Below are 17,736 nucleotides of genomic sequence, written 5' to 3'. Positions count from 1 at the left end.
GAGTCAGTTAATAACTAAACTATTAGTTGACAAAAATACTGGACAATTTTTTTTTGAAGTTATTTTAGTCAGTGCATTTTCTATTTTTTGCTATCCCCTCATATACCATGGCAGGCAACATGAATTAACCATATAGGATAGAAAACCTACACATTCATGTGCTCCTTCAGATTGCCTTGCCCAACTAGGCCTGCTATCCCCTCATATACCATGGCAGGCAACATGATTGAACCATATAGGATAGAAAACCTACAGCTTCATCATGTGCTCCTTCAAATTGCCTTGCCCAACTAGGCCTGCTATCCCCTTATATACCATGGCAGGCAACATGAATGAACCATATAGGATAGAAAACCTACAGCTTAAACAATTTAGCTCTGATTTTCTCCTCATCAGAACTGTGTGTGTGTGTAACAAAATAATCGGAATTAGAAACAACTGAATAGTCCTGGCTGCGCATCAGTTCAAAAAAAAGAGACAGACGAGTGATTGAAGTGACCAGGAGCTGTGCGCGGGAGAGAGCGCCAGATCAACCGCGGCGCAACAGAAAGACGTAAAACATTTTTTTTTTTTTAAACGGCCAATGAGGATGAAATATTCTGCATGTGTGCTTATGATTGGACAAAACAGATTTAAAAAAAAAATGCGCTTCATGTCAAATTGAAGGTCCATTAGTGTCATGTAGATTATTCGAACTAAAATGATGTAATTTGTTTTTTTCCACGACGTCTCGTTATCGTTGATAGTTTGTCAGGAAAAATAGGTTGTTGAAAAGTTAATATTGACGAAATTAACACTGAAACACGAGGTGAATGTTTTCACTTTCATTCAGACGCCAACTGTGACTCATCAGAACACATTAGCTCAATGGACAGGAATTTGAAGCGAAGTCATATTTTAAAAAGCTAAGAGTGATTACCTGGTCCAAAACGTTGACAAGGACCGACTGATCTCGAACTGTTTGGCACCGACAGTGCCTTCAGAAAGTATTCACACCCCATGACATTTTCCACATTTTGTTGTGTTACAGCTTGAATTTTAAATTTATTAAATTGAGATTTTGGATCCCTGGCCTACACACACACACACCCCTAATGTCAAAGTGGAATTGTGTTTGAGTTTCTTTACAAATGAATTAAAATTCAAAAGCAGAAATGTCTTGAGTCAGGTCTTTATAACATACAGTGCCTTCAGAAAGTAGTCACACCCCTTGACTTTTCCCCACGTTGTTGTTGTTGTTGAATTTAAAATGTATTAAATTAAGTAAGTACTAGATCCAACACACTGAGGCGCAAAGCCAAATGCATCATGGGTCATAAACTACCAACTGACTGAGTAATTGGTAAACCTCCCTAGTCTTTGTGGTTGAATCTGTGTTTTAATTTGACTGAGGGACATTACAGATAATTGTATGTGTGGGGTATAAAGATGCTATAGAGATGCTCGTCCCGGTTGGTATGGCATTGAACCCTCATCGTGGTTAGTATGGTATAGAAATACAACTGTATTCATTCCTTACCAACGAAGCATTTGGCTATTGTTTGTTGGGTCTACTACTGATGCCAATTGTTTTACTTAACTAGGCAAGTCAGTTAAGAACAAATTCTTATTTTCAATGACGACCTAGGAACAGTGGGGTTAACTGCCTTGTTCAGGGGCAGAACAACAGATTTGTACCTTGTCAGCTCGGGGATTCGATCTAGCAACTGTCCGGTTACTAGTCCAACGCTCTAACCACTAGGCTACGCTGCCGCCCCCGTTTAGCTGGCATGGCAAGTATTGTAAATAGTGTTCATTGCATTGCTACTCTTTACAGAAATACAACCATCTGTAATCAAATTGGATTGGTAACCTCGCTCCTCAGCTTGAAATGCCTCCACCCGAGGCGGCGCCATCGAAGTAGTAGCTAAGACATTTAAGGGGGGTGGGGGGGTGTATTTGGGAGACAGGGGGTGAATAACAGTAAAGGTTTATGCGTGAGGAAGCTATACTGTTGATCATTGACGTTGGTCACATTTCACTCCTTCCTTACCCGGCTGTGGCGGTGCACATGTTGTCTCCTGACTGGACGTTGCTACTGCTGTCGTCGTTGACAACACCAGAATTAAAGCATTCTTGAACTGGTCAAAATCAACCTGAAACACAAACACACACACACATCCGCCATGAAACAGTCTTCCTGAATGTAAGGACTACTAGTAGCAATGTCATAAGGGTCAAATCCTAAAAGGTCCACTTCAGTGGTTGAGTATTACTTAGTCGTGAGGTCAACGGGACACCGACTATGTGAACATGTGACATAAGAGGAAGGTGAGTGGAATCCCTAATGGCAACAAGATGGATGCTCAACAAGTAGAAACTTTACTCAGGAATTTCCAGACCATTAATTTATTATCTAACATTGAATTGAATCCTGGATGACATGTCTCGAGGGGGGGGGGTGGAACGAGGGAGGACACACGTCTGAAGCAGCAGCTGCTGGCCCTGTGCCAATAGATATGGAGATTCTCTTTGTGTTTCGTTGCCGGGCGGATGACTGCTGGGGGGGGATGAATACCCTGGTCCTTTATTGTTGGGGGGGGTACCCTGGTGTTTGGGTCAGCCATCATCGCTTCCCTGCTTCTGCTGACCCCCCCCCCCCCCCCTTCAGTCCCCACGTGCTTACCAACACAAGGCCATTGACCACCCTTCCATTCATACCAGGAAAGTCATTTGTTAGATTTGGGTAGGTGGTTATGAGTAATGTAGGTTTATTTTGATGGATCCGCCCACAGATGCATAGAAACTTCTGGCTTTGAAGGCCAGATGTTGTTGAGCCGATACAGTACATGCAGTAAAGTACCATTCAAATGATTGGAGGAATAATCATGAAGGCTTGTTTTATTTTGATCAGACATGAAGAATATGCGATAACAAAAAAAAAACACACTAAAAAGCCATTTATCTAGATTTAAAGGCCCAGTGTCGTCAAAAACGTGATTTCCCTGTGTTTTGTATGTATGTATGTATGTATGTATTTCCACACTATGACGTTGGAATAATAAGACAATAACAGCTATTTTTCCCCCATCCCCACTCCTAGACAGGCTAGCAAATGTATCGTTTGAAAAATGTCTCTTTGCTAAGATTGAAAACAATCTAAAATCACAGTAAAGTATTTAATTGTTAACCAGAAATGAAAAACAGCTGCATGAGATCTTGGCCTTCTTACTTCAGCCTTAAAGCAAGAGGGCCATTTTCCTCATCAAGCACCCTCTCAAACGGACACACTTCAATTGAGAATGTTGATTGGCCTGGTTGTCATGACAACAGACACCTGGGATGAGGAGGTCAATGACAGGCTCTAATTTCTAAAACAGGACAGCTAACAAAGCACAAGGAGACTGGCCCTGGCTGGCTGTCTGACTCCCTGGCTGGCTGGCTGGCTCCCTGGCTGGCTGGCTGGCTCCCTGGCTGGCTGGCTCCCTGGCTGGCTGGCTGGCTGGCTGGCTCCCTGGCTGGCTGGCTGGCTGGCTGGCTCCCTGGCTGGCTGGCTGGCTGGCTCCCTGGCTGGCTGGCTGGCTGGCTGGCTCCCTGGCTCCCTGGCTGGCTGGCTGGCTGGCTCCCTGGCTGGCTGGCTGGCTGGCTCCCTGGCTGGCTGGCTGGCTGGCTCCCTGGCTGGCTGGCTGGCTGGCTGGCTCCCTGGCTGGCTGGCTGGCTGGCTGGCTCCCTGGCTGGCTGGCTCCCTGGCTCCCTGGCTGGCTGGCTCCCTGGCTGGCTGGCTGGCTGGCTCCCTGGCTGGCTGGCTGGCTGGCTGGCTGGCTCCCTGGCCGGCTGGCTGGCTGGCTGGCTCGCTGGCTGGCTGGCTCACTGGCTGGCTCACTGGCTGGCTGGCTCCCTGGCTGGCTCCCTGGCTGGCTCCCTGGCTGGCTCCCTGGCTGGCTCCCTGGCTGGCTCCCTGGCTGGCTGAACAAAGACCTGAGAGCTGGAGGCTGCATAAAGAGTTCAGAGCTGCTCTCTGACAACAGAATAGAGCCTGTATCCCACTAAAAACACAAGAGATAAATACAACTAATTCACCTCATATGCCCCCTGTACTTTAGGCTTGTGATTCTACAGAGTCTAAGGAAAAGAAACACAGTCTACCTCACTCTCCATCCAACAGGTAGATTACCCTGAGCTGTGGCTAGTGCAGGGGGCGGACCCTGCCAGTAAAACACTAACTCAAGGCTGAGAATATTCAGACATGAAGAATATGCGATAACAAAAAAAAAAACACACTAAAAAGCCATTTATCTAGATTTAAAGGCCCAGTGTCGTCAAAAACGTGATTTCCCTGTGTTTTGTATGTATGTATGTATGTATTTCCACACTATGACGTTGGAATAATAAGACAATAACAGCTATTTTTCCCCCATCCCCACTCCTAGACAGGCTAGCAAATGTATCGTTTGAAAAATGTCTCTTTGCTAAGATTGAAAACAATCTAAAATCACAGTAAAGTATTTAATTGTTAACCAGAAATGAAAAACAGCTGCATGAGATCTTGGCCTTCTTACTTCAGCCTTAAAGCAAGAGGGCCATTTTCCTCATCAAGCACCCTCTCAAACGGACACACTTCAATTGAGAATGTTGATTGGTCTGGTTGTCATGACAACAGACACCTGGGATGAGGAGGTCAATGACAGGCTCTAATTTCTAAAACAGGACAGCTAACAAAGCACAAGGAGACTGGCCCTGGCTGGCTGTCTGACTCCCTGGCTGGCTGGCTGGCTCCCTGGCTGGCTGGCTGGCTGGCTCCCTGGCTGGCTGGCTGGCTGGCTGGCTCGCTGGCTGGCTGGCTCCCTGGCTGGCTGGCTGGCTGGCTCCCTGGCTGGCTGGCTGGCTGGCTCCCTGGCTGGCTGGCTGGCTGGCTCCCTGGCTGGCTGGCTGGCTGGCTGGCTGGCTCCCTGGCTCCCTGGCTGGCTGGCTCCCTGGCTGGCTGGCTCCCTGGTTGGCTGGCTGGCTGGCTCCCTGGCTGGCTGGCTCCCTGGCTCCCTGGCTGGCTCCCTGGCTGGCTGGCTGGCTGGCTGGCTCCCTGGCTGGCTGGCTCCCTGGCTGGCTGGCTGGCCGGCTGGCTGGCTGGCTCGCTGGCTGGCTCACTGGCTGGCTCACTGGCTCCCTGGCTGGCTGGCTCCCTGGCTGGCTGGCTCCCTGGCTGGCTCCCTGGCTGGCTCACTGGCTGGCTCACTGGCTCCCTGGCTGGCTCCCTGGCTGGCTGAACAAAGACCTGAGAGCTGGAGGCTGCATAAAGAGTTCAGAGCTGCTCTCTGACGACAGAATAGAGCCTGTATCCCACTAAAAACACAAGAGATAAATACAACTAATTCACCTCATATGCCCCCTGTACTTTAGGCTTGTGATTCTACAGAGTCTAAGGAAAAGAAACACAGTCTACCTCACTCTCCATCCAACAGGTAGATTACCCTGAGCTGTGGCTAGTGCAGGGGGCGGACCCTGCCAGTAAAACACTAACTCAAGGCTGAGAATATCCAGAGTTCCCAGGTTCTGTTCATGAGTGAACACAATAGCGTTTCTTATTGGACACTTCGTGGTAGTCCCTCCCTGTTTCAGTCCGTTCCCTTCCAACCTTAATGAACAGGCCCAGGTGTAGGGCTTACCCTGTCAGTGAGTGGGTCCTGGTTCTGCAGCAGGGCATGTAGCAGTGTTGGGGTGGCATCCTCCAGGTGCAGGGCCTGGCACAGGCTGGATAGCTCCTCGGGGCACAGCAACCCGGCTCCGCTGGTGTCAAAAGTCTCAAATACCTCCTTCAGACGCTCCTCGTACTGATCCTGCTGGCCGTCATCCATCCCATAGGACAGCACCCTGCCCTGGACAGACAGGTAAAGATAGAGACAGGGTTAGAACAGACAGCACCCTGCCCTGGACAGACAGGTAAAGATAGAGACAGGGTTAGAACAGACAGCACCCTGCCCTGGACAGACAGGTAAAGATAGAGACAGGGTTAGAACAGACAGCAACCTGCCCTGGACAGACAGGTAAGGATAGAGACAGGGTTAGAACAGACAGCACCCTGCCCTGGACAGACAGGTAAGGATAGAGACAGGGTTAGAACAGACAGCACCCTGCCCTGGACAGACAGGTAAGGATAGAGACAGGGTTAGAACAGACAGCACCCTGCCCTGGACAGACAGGTAAGGATAGAGACAGGGTTAGAACAGACAGCACCCTGCCCTGGACAGACAGGTAAGGATGGAGACAGGGTGAGAACAGACAGCACCCTGCCCTGGACAGACAGGTAAGGATAGAGACAGGGTTAGAACAGACAGCACCCTGCCCTGGACAGACAGGTAAGGATGGAGACAGGGTGAGAACAGACAGCACCCTGCCCTGGACAGACAGGTAAAGATAGAGACAAGGGAGCAGTTAGAACAGACAGCACCCTGCCCTGGACACAAAGACTGCTACTACGTTGATCTTATTTCCAGACGACCAGGGCTGTTCCAAACAGCAGCTCCCCCTCCACCAGGACTAAACAGAACACCACCCCCCCCCCCCCACCAAGTCCAAACAGAACCTCCCCTCCACCAAGTCCAAACAGAACCTCCCCTCCAGCCTCTCCAGCCTGTACCTGCTTCTAGGATGTTGATCTACTGCCACTACACAGCGTCATCATGTGGTTGAGAGGAAAGTAATCCAATCAGCCTTACTGGATGGCCAAAACCAGGGCTGCAACCCAAATGGCATCCTATCCAATACACAAGTATATATTTTTAAACCTGCATATTTAGTTAATATTGCCTGCTAACATGAATTTCTTTTAACTAGGGAGACCGGCCCACGCAGACCGGCCCACGCTCAATGGGGGCTCGACAGGACCAATGGCAGACCGGCCCACGCTCGATGGGGGGCTCGACAGGACCAATGGCAGACCAGCCCACGCTCGATGGGGGTTCGACAGGACCAATGACAGAGACATGGTCAGTGATCCTGCAGAGGGGCAATGCCTCGCTGAGGGAGGACACCTATTGGTATATTTAAAAAAGCAGACATTAAATAAATCTTTGAGCATGATGGTTATTAATTCCACTTTGGATGGTGAATCAATACACCCAGTCACCACAAAGATACAGGCGTCCTTCCTAACTCAGTTACCAGAGAGGAAGGAAACCGCTCAGGGATTTCACCCTAAGGCCAATGGTGACTTTAAAACAGTAACAGAGTTTAATGGCTGTGATAGGAGAAACTGAGGATGGATCAACACATTTTTGTTACTCCACAATACTAACCTAAATGACAGAGGGGAAAGAATGAAGCCCATACAGAATAACAAATATTCCTAAAGATGCTTCCTGTTTGCAACAAGGCACTAAAGTCAGACTGAAAATAAATTGGCAAAGTGATTACACTTTTGTCCTGAATACAAAGTGTTATGTTTGGGGAAAATCCAATACAACACATTACTGAGTACCACTCTCCATATTTTCAAGTATAGTGGTGGCTGAATCACATTATGGGCATGCTTGTAATTGTTAAGTACAGGGGAGTTTTTCAGGATAAAAAAAGAAACAGAATGGAGCTAAGCACAGGCAAAGTCCTAGTGGAAAACCTGGTTCAATCTGCTTTACACCAGACACTGGGAGATGTATTCACCTTTCAGCAGGACAATAACCTACAACACAAGGCCAAATCTACACTGGTTGCTTACCAAGACAGTGAACCGTCCTGAGTGGCTGAGATAAATCGACTTTAAAATATGAGGCAAAACTATGGTAAGACCTGACAATGGTTGTCTAGCAATGATCAATAACCAACTTGACAGAGCTAGACATTTTTAAAGAATAAAAATAGGCAAATGTTGCACAATCCAAGTGTGGAAAGCGCTTAGGGATTTACCCAGAAAGACTCGGCTTGTAATCCCTGCCAAAAGGTGCTTCTACAAAAGTATTTCATTGTCAACACACGTTCCCTGTCATTATGGAATATTGTGTGTAGATGGGTGAGAAAAAAATAAAACACAATCTGTTCCATCAATTTTTTAAATAAGGCTGTAACAACAAAAATGTGGAATAAGTCAAGGGCTATGAATACTTTCTGAAAACACTGTACGCCATGGGTCAAAAGTACTGGTCAAGGTGCCATTTCTGAAGCACTACTTTTGACCAGGGCCCATAGGGTATAGTATACGAATTTAAAAACTTTATTTAAAACAAAAACAGGTTATTTCATCTGTATCGGGATTATGCTCAGACAGCTTTAAAGGAGGTCAAGTTATACAACAATAAAATCAAAAATGAGTCTGATTTTTAACAGATGTCTCTATAACAATACAGATAATTGACTAATGTCACAAAAATCTGACCAAGTCCATTTCAATCATGTCAGACAAAGGAAGGAAAGCATCACACACACGGTGTAGATAGACTCCCACCATAACCAGCTGCTCGTTGCCATAGTGACGACATTATGGTACTTCATATAAAGTCTGTATCAGCCAGGTGTCCCCTTCTCCTAGACCGGGGCTACCCACCCATTCAAATCAAGACAATGGGCTGTCCAAACCCATAATCAGTATTCAGCTTCTGCAAGTTTCAGTAGCGAATCTCATTCAAGTGAACCATGCTGTCAGCCTTAGATTAGCATTACGGTCAGAAGATCTCACATTAATCCCATACCCCAGCTCATCAGCTACCCCCATAACATCACAGTAAAAACACAAGACAAAGACCAGGAGCCTGTATCCACGAAGTGTCCCAGAGTAAGAGTGCTGATTTAGGATCTGTCCATATAACCCCATTCATTCTGATCTAGGATCTGTCGCTATACCCTCATTCATTCTGATCTAGGATCTGTCCATATAACCTCATTCATTCTGATCTAGGACCTGTCCATATAACCTCATTCATTCTGATCTAGGATCTGTCCATTACCCTCATTCATTCTGATCTAGGATCTGTCCATATAACCTCATTCATTCTGATCTAGGATCTGTCCATATACCCTCATCCATTCTGATCTAGAATCTGTCCATATAACCTAATTCATTCTGATCTAGGATCTGTCCATAACCCTCATTCAATCTGATCTAGAATCTGTCCATATACCCTCATTCATTATGATCTAAAAGGCTAAACTGATCCTAGATCAGCACTTCTACTCTGACACTTTGTGGATACATACGGACCCAGACTTGACACTTTCCTTCTCAATGGACTCCTTTACAACCTCAACAACTACTGTCTTTAGATTTTTCTAGTAGGCACCAAGAGGTCAGTAAAATAGACTTGTAGCTCAATAAAAGGTCCTTGTTGGATACCTGCAGGGGGTCATTATGGCTGTAGATTGACAGAATCAGGACCAAGGCAGAGCAGACTGGAGCAGGGGAAATCATAAGACAAGAGGTTAATTTCCCTTGCGGGGGGGGGGGGGGGGGGGGGCAAGGAATCAGTGGTAAGAACTGTTCAACATTGGTCTGACCTTTCAGAATCTGTGCTTCAGGTTTGTTTTGATCAAGCAGACTGGGAAATGTTCCGGGTCACCTCTGGGAATAGTTTTGACGTATACACTGACTGGTTTATCAGAGGATGTTGTTACTACTATGACGATTAGAACTCATGCAAACCAAAAAAAACGTGGGTAGATGGCGATATTCGTGAAAAACTGAAAGTGCAAACCACAGCATTTAACCAGGGCAAGGTGACTAGGACATGTACAAACAGAAAAGCTATGACCTACGTAAAGCAATCAAAGAGGCAAAACGAGTCGCAGTTCAACGACTCAGACACGTGGCAGGGACTTCAGACTAGGGCTGTCTGACCAAAAGTCGCCTGTTCCATCAACCAATCGATTCCTCAACATTTTTAAAATGTGTTTTTCCATATATAGACACCTGTGTTAATAAAATCAACTTTATGTATTGAGATTGTCTGATGCTTTAAGCTTAACGTTTGATGCCTCAAGAGGGTGCCAGAGATCTAGATAACCAGAAGAAGAAAAATAATAACACTTAACCTAATTCTCCTCCTGCTCCTGCTGGCGTTTGCAGATTCTGTCGTTACTCTCCTGTAGTTTCCGGTAATAGACTACAAGAGAAGACGGTAACATTTCTATTGTGGAATGCTAATTTCATCGTACTAGTTCTACCACTCTGCATGCCAGTTATCGTTTTCATATGCACAGTTTCATATAAATAAACGTCTTCATATCTGAAATCATTGCCATGTGGTAAATCTAAATTAAAACGATAAACCTAAGAAAGGTAACTTCTATTGCCAATGTAACAGTATAACTTTAAACCGTCCCCTCGCCCATACCCGGGCGCGAACCAGGGACCCTCTGCACACATCAACAACAGTCACCCACGAAGCATCGTTACCCATCGCTCCACAAAAGCCGCTGCAGCTGCAGAGCAAGGGGAACCACTACTTCAAGGTCTCAGAGGAAGTGACGTCACCGATTGAAACGCTATTTAGCGCGTACCACCGCTAACTAGCTAGCTATTTCACATCCGTTACACCAACTATGTAAAAATAGTCTACATAAAGCCAACAAATAAAAACATTGCAGCCTGTAGGTAGAAAAAAACCCTGATAAAAAAATAAAAAAATCCTATAAATCAATCACATTGGCTACACATGGCCTGTCTGCAACGAACTTGAAACACTATCAACTATTAATTTAGTTCAGGCCTGAAGCTGGTGCTAGCGAACTTGCAACATTGTACCCAATATTCCGTGCCCTCAGAGTTTCCCATGCCAGTGAGCTCGGGACAGACACAGTTGTAGGTTATTTGAGCAAGTGCTTGACTTGGGCAGGAGCTCACCGGGGCTGAGTACCGGCACCTCAAAGTTTCTACTGCTTGAGTTCCTGTTCCTCTTATAGAATATTAGCTCAAATATTGTGGAGCTCCTGCACCTACATATAAACAGCACCCAAAATGAGTACCGGAAGCTATTTCAATCCAAGTCAAGCTTTGATAAGATGCCTATTTCATGACGTTTCCACTGGATCAGAGCATGACATTTTTCCCCTTTCACGCTGAGTGGTTATCGAAAGAGAGCTGGAAAGATCTTTCAAATACATTGAGGAACTATTGTAATTCTCAATAGATGTAAAAAAAACAGTGAAGAAAACATTACATTGAGAAGCTCCACAGGTCATTAGTGGCGGTGCGTTAAGCCAATCAGAAATACTATCAGACCCCCAAACAGGCACATTTATGTAACTACATTTGCACGAAGAACCGGTAGCCTATAGGTCTACTTCTATGCATAATCAGGCCAGGTAGCCTATAGGTCTACTTCTATGCATAATCAGGCCAGGTAGCCTATAGGTCTACTTCTATGCATAATCAGGCCAGGTAGATTATAGGTCTACTTCTATGCATAATCAGGCCAGGTAGCCTATAGGTCTACTTCTATGCATAATAAGGCCAGGTAGACTATAGGTCTACTTCTATGCATAATCAGGCCAGGTAGCCTATAGGTCTACTTCTATGCATAATCATGCCAGGTAGCCTATAGGTCTACTTCTATGCATAATCAGGTCATGTAGACTATAGGTCTACTTCTATGCCTTCGTGTCCTTACACAACATTGACAGGAGCGCTCCAAACAAAAGACAATTCTAAAATTGACAGAACTTAAGTTAAATAAACCCAAACGTTTTTCTCACAAGTATAACATAGGTTATGCACGCTGCAAACAATGTGTCCACTCCGACAATGAGAACAGGAAGAATGGAACAATAATATTGAATGCATTAAAATAAATGACTATAAACAAAGTAACAAACACTGTCAATAACCACTGTACACCAACAATCAAACACAAACAATTCACACAATTAAGTTATGAAACAATGAATGTGCACAAAATTGGCATGAGAGAGCCGCGCATTCTGAAGAGAGCCGCGCATTCTGGAGAGAGCCGCGCATTCTGGAGAGAGCCGCGCATTTTGGAATGAGCCGCGCATTCTGGAGAGAGCCGCGCATTTTGGAATGAGCCGCGCATTTTGGAATGAGCCGCGCATTTTGGAATGAGCCGCGCATTCTGGAGAGAGCCGCGCATTCTGGAGAGAGCCGCGCATTCTGGAGAGAGCCGCGCATTCTGGAGAGAGCCGCGCATTCTGGAGAGAGCCGCGCATTCTGGAGAGAGCCGCGCATTCTGGAGAGAGCCGCGCATTCTGGAGAGAGCCGCGCATTCTGGAGAGAGCCGCGCATTCTGGAGAGAGCCGCGCATTCTGGAGAGAGCCGCGCATTCTGGAGAGAGCCGCGCATTCTGGAGAGAGCCGCGCATTCTGGAGAGAGCCGCGCATTCTGGAGAGAGCCGCGCATTCTGGAGAGAGCCGCGCATTCTGGAGAGAGCCGCGCATTCTGGAGAGAGCCGCGCATTCTGGAGAGAGCCGCGCATTCTGGAGAGAGCCGCGCATTCTGGAGAGAGCCGCGCATTGCGCATCTGGGCGCACGGTCAAGCCGACGTCTGCATTGGCCATGCAGCATTTACAGTGATACGCCTCTGCAGAAGTCAGGACAAGAACGGCATCTGCAGAAGTCAGGACAAGAACGGCCTCAGCAGAAGTCAGGACATTCATACTTCTGCCATTTGTTGTCAAGGAAGTGAGTTTGTGTTTACAGGATGTACCGCCCCACCTACCATCAACCAATCATGTCAATGATATACAGAGCCCTCCGCATTGTGGCAACATTTGGGAGGGGTATGACGATGCGGTACAGAGCTGGATTTGGCCTCTGGAGGCTCTGCAATTGTGTCACACCCTACATATAAAGCCTCAGACCACATTTCCAGATAAAGCATAACATTGGCTTTTAGTCTAGGCTTCCACAATGGATTAGTTCACTGAGAAGGGCATATATTATTGCTCGACAACAAAAAAACAATATCGGTTGACCAAAAGCCTAAGGACCAAAGAATCGACCTGTCGACTAATTGGGGTCAACCCCAATCAGATGCTCAACATGTTCTGCTCACACCTAGCGTAAATGGTCCGAGCCGAAGCCACACGAAAACTCCAGACAATCATGGATTATAAAAGAGAAAGCCATGTTGTGGAGACCGATACCTCAAACTAAAAAACACATTTGCCCGCTTCGAGGTAAAGAAGAGCCGCCAACGCGATGGTTCAGAATCACCATGTCAGACAATAGACTAAGGCTACGTTCCAAACAGCACTATATAGTGCACTACTTTAGACCAGGGCCCATAGGTTGTCCAATACATAATATGGAAAAGTGCATCATTTGTGACCCAGAGTAACAGTTGCACATAAACTTATTTAAGCATGCGTTATTGTTTCAGATACGTCTAACCAAGTAGACACACACACTTCTCATAAAAGGTCTACTAGTATCATTTCAATGTGAATGATTTACATTGGCACCAGGGCAGTCTTCATGAAACAACATCTGTGTTGAGTCAACATATCCATGGCAACCGGCGCAACAAGCCCTCAGCACAAAACAACAGGCGCAACAAGCCCTCAGCACAATATCAGTACAAAACAGGCAGAACAAGCCCTCGGCACAATGTCAGTACAAACCGGCGCAACAAGCCCTCAGCACAATGTCAGCACAAAACAACAGGCAGAACAAGCCCTCAGCACAATGTCAGTACAAACCGGCGCAACAAGCCCTCAGCACAATGTCAGCACAAAACAACAGGCAGAACAAGCCCTCAGCACAATGTCAGTACAAACAGGCGCAACAAGCCCTCAGCACAAAACAGGCAGAACAAGCCCTCAGCAGGGCCAGCACAAAACAACAGGCAGAACAAGCCCTCAGCAGGGCCAGCACAAAACAGGCAGAACAAGCCCTCAGCACAGGGCAGCACAAAACAGGCAGAACAAGCCCTCAGCACAGGGCAGCACAAAACAGGCAGAACAAGCCCTCAGCAGGACCAGCACAAAACAGGCAGAACAAGCCCTCAGCACAGGGCCAGCACAAAACAGGCAGAACAAGCCCTCAGCACAGGGCCAGCACAAAACAGGCAGAACAAGCCCTCAGCAGGGCCAGCACAAAACAACAGGCAGAACAAGCCCTCAGCACAGGGCCAGCACAAAACAACAGGCAGAACAAGCCCTCAGCACAAGGTCAGTACAGACAGATGCATAACAGCCAATAATGCAACCTAGAGCATAATACCCAAGTAATTCAATGGAAGAAATGACTGTTTCATAGGTTTACCAGGCAGGTAGCCTAGTGGTTAGAGTGTAGGGGCGGCAGGTAGCCTAGCGGTTAGTGTAGAGGCGGCAGGTAGCCTAGCGGTTAGAGTGTAGGGGCGGCAGGTAGCCTAGCGGTTAGAGTGTAGGGGCGGCAGGTAGCCTAGTGGTTAGAGTGTAGGGGCGGCAGGTAGCCTAGCGGTTAGAGTGTAGGGGCGGCAGGTAGCCTAGCGGTTAGAGTGTAGGGGCGGCAGGTAGCCTAGCGGTTAGAGCGCTGGACTAGTAACCGAAAGGTTGCAAGATCGAATCCCCGAGCTGACAAGGTAAAAATCTGTCATTCTGCCCATGAACAAGGCAGTTAAACCCACTGTTCCTAGGCCGTCATTGAAAATAAGAATTTGTTTTACAAAAAAACTGACTTGCCCAGTTAAGTAAAGGTTAAATAAATATTTTAAAAAACTACACTATTATGTTAACGTTAAACTAGACGATGAATGTTGCCAAAACAATATGACAATTATGAAAAATCATAATCGGTCGACCTCTAGTTGAGGTCAGGGCTCTGTGCAGGCCAGTCAAGTTCTTCCACATCAATCTCTACAAACCATTTCTGTATGGACCTCGTTTTGCGCACGGGGGCATTGTCATGCTGAAAACAGGAAAATGCCTTCCCCAAACTGTTTCAACAAAGCACAGAATTGTCTACATTGTCACTGTATGCTGTTGTCATTAAGATTTCCCTTCACTGGAACTAAAGGGCCTAGCCCGAACCATGAAAAACATCCCCAGACCATTATTCCTCCACCAAACTTTACAGTTGGCACTATGCATTGGGGCAGGTAGCGTTCTCCTGGCATCCACCTAATCCAAATTCCTCCGTCAGACTGCCAGATAGGTGAAGCGTGATTCATCACTCTAGAGAACACGTTTCCACTACTCCAGAGTCCAATGGCGGTGAGGTTCACACCAAACCAGCCGACACTTGGCATTTTTTATTTTATTTCACCTTTATTTAACCAGGTAGGCCAGTTGAGAACAAGTTCTCATTTACAACTGCGACCTGGCCAAGATAAAGCGTAGCAATTCGACACATACAACAACACAGAGTTACACATGGAATAAACAAAACATACAGTCAATAATACAGTAGAACAAAAGAAAACAAGTCAATATACAGTGAGTGTAAATGAGATAAGTTAAGGAAACAAATAGGCCATGTTGGTGAAGTAATTACAATATAGCAATTAAACACAAACATTGCGTATGGTGCATCAAAGCTGGGACCAAGAGAATGAAAAATAGCTTCCATCTCAAGGCCATCAGACTGTTAAACAGCCATCACTAACACAGAGAGGCTGCTGCCTAAATACAGACTTGAAATCATTGGCCACTAATAAATGGATCACTAGTCACTTTGATAAATGTTTACATATCTTGCATTTTATACCATCTATTGCATCTTGCCTATGCCGCTCGGCCATCGCTCATCCATATATTTATATGTATATATTGTTATTCCATCCCTTTGCTTATATTTGGGGTTATTAGGTAGTTGTGGAATTGTTCGATTACTTGTTAGATATTGCTGCACTGTTAAAACTAGAAGCACAAGCATTTCACTACACTCCCAATAACATCTGCTAACCCTGTGACCAATAACATCTGCTAACCGTGTGACCAATAACATCTGCTAACCCTGTGACCAATAACATCTGCTAACCCTGTGACCAATAACATCTGCTAACCCTGTGACCAATAACATCTGCTAACCCTGTGACCGATAACATCTGCTAACCCTGTGACCAATAACATCTGCTAACCCTGTGACCAATAACATCTGCTAACCCTGTGACCAATAACATCTGCTAACCCTGTGACCAATAACATCTGCTAACCCTGTGACCAATAACATCTGCTAACCCTGTGACCAATAACATCTGCTAACCCTGTGCATGTGACCATTAACATCTGATGGTGATGTTAGGCTTGTGTGCAGCCACTCAGCCACGGAAATCCACTTTCACGATGCTCCTGACGAACAGTTCTCTTGCTTCCAGAGGCAGTTTGGAACTTGATAGTGAGTGTTGCAACCGAGGACAGACGATGTTTACACGCTACGTGTGGCCTACCACTTCACGGCTGAGCGATTGTTGCACCTAGACATTTCCACTTCACAATAACAGCGCTTACAGTTGACCGCCGGCAGCTCTAGCAGGGCATCCGAAGACCTTGCCACGTTGAAAACGTGTCACTGAGCTCTTCAGTAACACCATTCTACTGCCAGTGTTTGTCTATGGAGATTGCATGGCTGTGTGCTCGATTTTATACACGGTCAACAACGGGTGTGGCTGAAGTAGACGAATCCACTAATTTGAAGGGGTGTCCACATACTTTTGCGCACACACTACTTTCCCTGGGCAGTTAGCGAGGGTCAAAGGGCAGAGAGCCAAATGATCCATGCAGTGACTCGGTTAACAGGTTACACCAAAGTAACCAGACTAAATTCTGCTTGTTACCTTGTTCAAAACGCGACGATTGGAACATAGATACATTGTAACGAGGCACGCACGACTGGAGCATTTTTTGTGATGATAATGCTTTGAAAAAAGTCTAACGGTATAGTAATGTCGATTTGCAGGCAAGGAAAATATGGTCGAAGAAAGCGAAAAACGGGGCGCTGTATGAAGAACATGTTGAAATGTCTTCGGCGGCGTGTAAGAACGAAACCACCCCGTTCAATGTGTATTACATTTGTGGGGGATCGTTGCCTACGAGCCTGGTAGGTAATGAAGTTGACATGCTTTGAAATAATAGATCAATTTTAAAAAAATTGCTACAAACTTACCCACAGCAACTCCACTGACTAGGAGGATGCCTATTCCTCCTTTTTGGTCGTGTTTTAGGGAGACCGCTACAAAGTTTCCCAACAACGTTCCGTCTTTGGTATTTTTTCTAAATAAAAAAACATAACGAAACTTGATGATTAAACTTCTTGTTTTGGGGTTGCGTGTCACGGTTGGCCTACTTTAATTTTTATTTCGTTGTCAAAACGGTTTGTTCTTGTTCAGTATGGTAAAATGCTTTCTGCATCCTGCTGCCTCTCCTTTCAGATTTTGAAACGCTCTTCAGGGAGGAAGGGGTGGTGACGCGTTGAAATGCACTGGAGTCGTACGGATGTCGTCATTGATACAATCTCAATCGGACATGATTCAGTCATTGGTACAATCTCAATCGGACATGATTCAGTCATTGGTACAGTCTCAATCGGACATGATTCAGTCATTGGTACAATCTCAATCGGACATGATTCAGTCATTGGTACAATCTCAATCGGAAATGATTCAGTCATTGGGAGAATCTCAATCCGATTTGATTCAGTCATTTGGAGAATCTCAATCCGATTTGATTCAGTCATTGGGAGAATCTCAATCGGAAATGATTCAGTCATTGGTAGAATCTCAATCGGAAATGATTCAGTCATTGAGAGAATCTCAATTGACCACTCACTCCAAAGGCTTTATTGGCATGTGAAACCAAAACCCATTAAATAGATAATAAACTAAGTCAAATAAACAATTTTAA

General features: G+C 46.0%; 1 protein-coding gene across 1 annotated transcript in view; it reads right to left on the bottom strand.

Moving 5' to 3' along the window:
- LOC139383351 (ninein-like) overlaps positions 1 to 17,274 on the bottom strand; it is a 52,180-nt gene extending 34,906 nt beyond the window's left edge. The window contains exons 1-3 of the mRNA XM_071127859.1: positions 17,000 to 17,274; positions 5,640 to 5,849; positions 2,033 to 2,135 (exon numbers count right to left, since the gene is read on the bottom strand). Coding sequence (XP_070983960.1) covers positions 2,033 to 2,135; positions 5,640 to 5,828 — 292 coding nt within the window. The 5' untranslated portion in view covers positions 5,829 to 5,849; positions 17,000 to 17,274. The remainder of the gene's footprint in view (positions 1 to 2,032; positions 2,136 to 5,639; positions 5,850 to 16,999) is intronic.
- Positions 17,275 to 17,736: the final 462 nt, after the last annotated feature.

The sequence above is a fragment of the Oncorhynchus clarkii genome, chromosome 25, assembly GCF_045791955.1.
Source record: "Oncorhynchus clarkii lewisi isolate Uvic-CL-2024 chromosome 25, UVic_Ocla_1.0, whole genome shotgun sequence".
NCBI classification, from domain to species: domain Eukaryota; kingdom Metazoa; phylum Chordata; class Actinopteri; order Salmoniformes; family Salmonidae; genus Oncorhynchus; species Oncorhynchus clarkii.
This window is presented reverse-complemented; position numbering and strand designations above follow the sequence as displayed.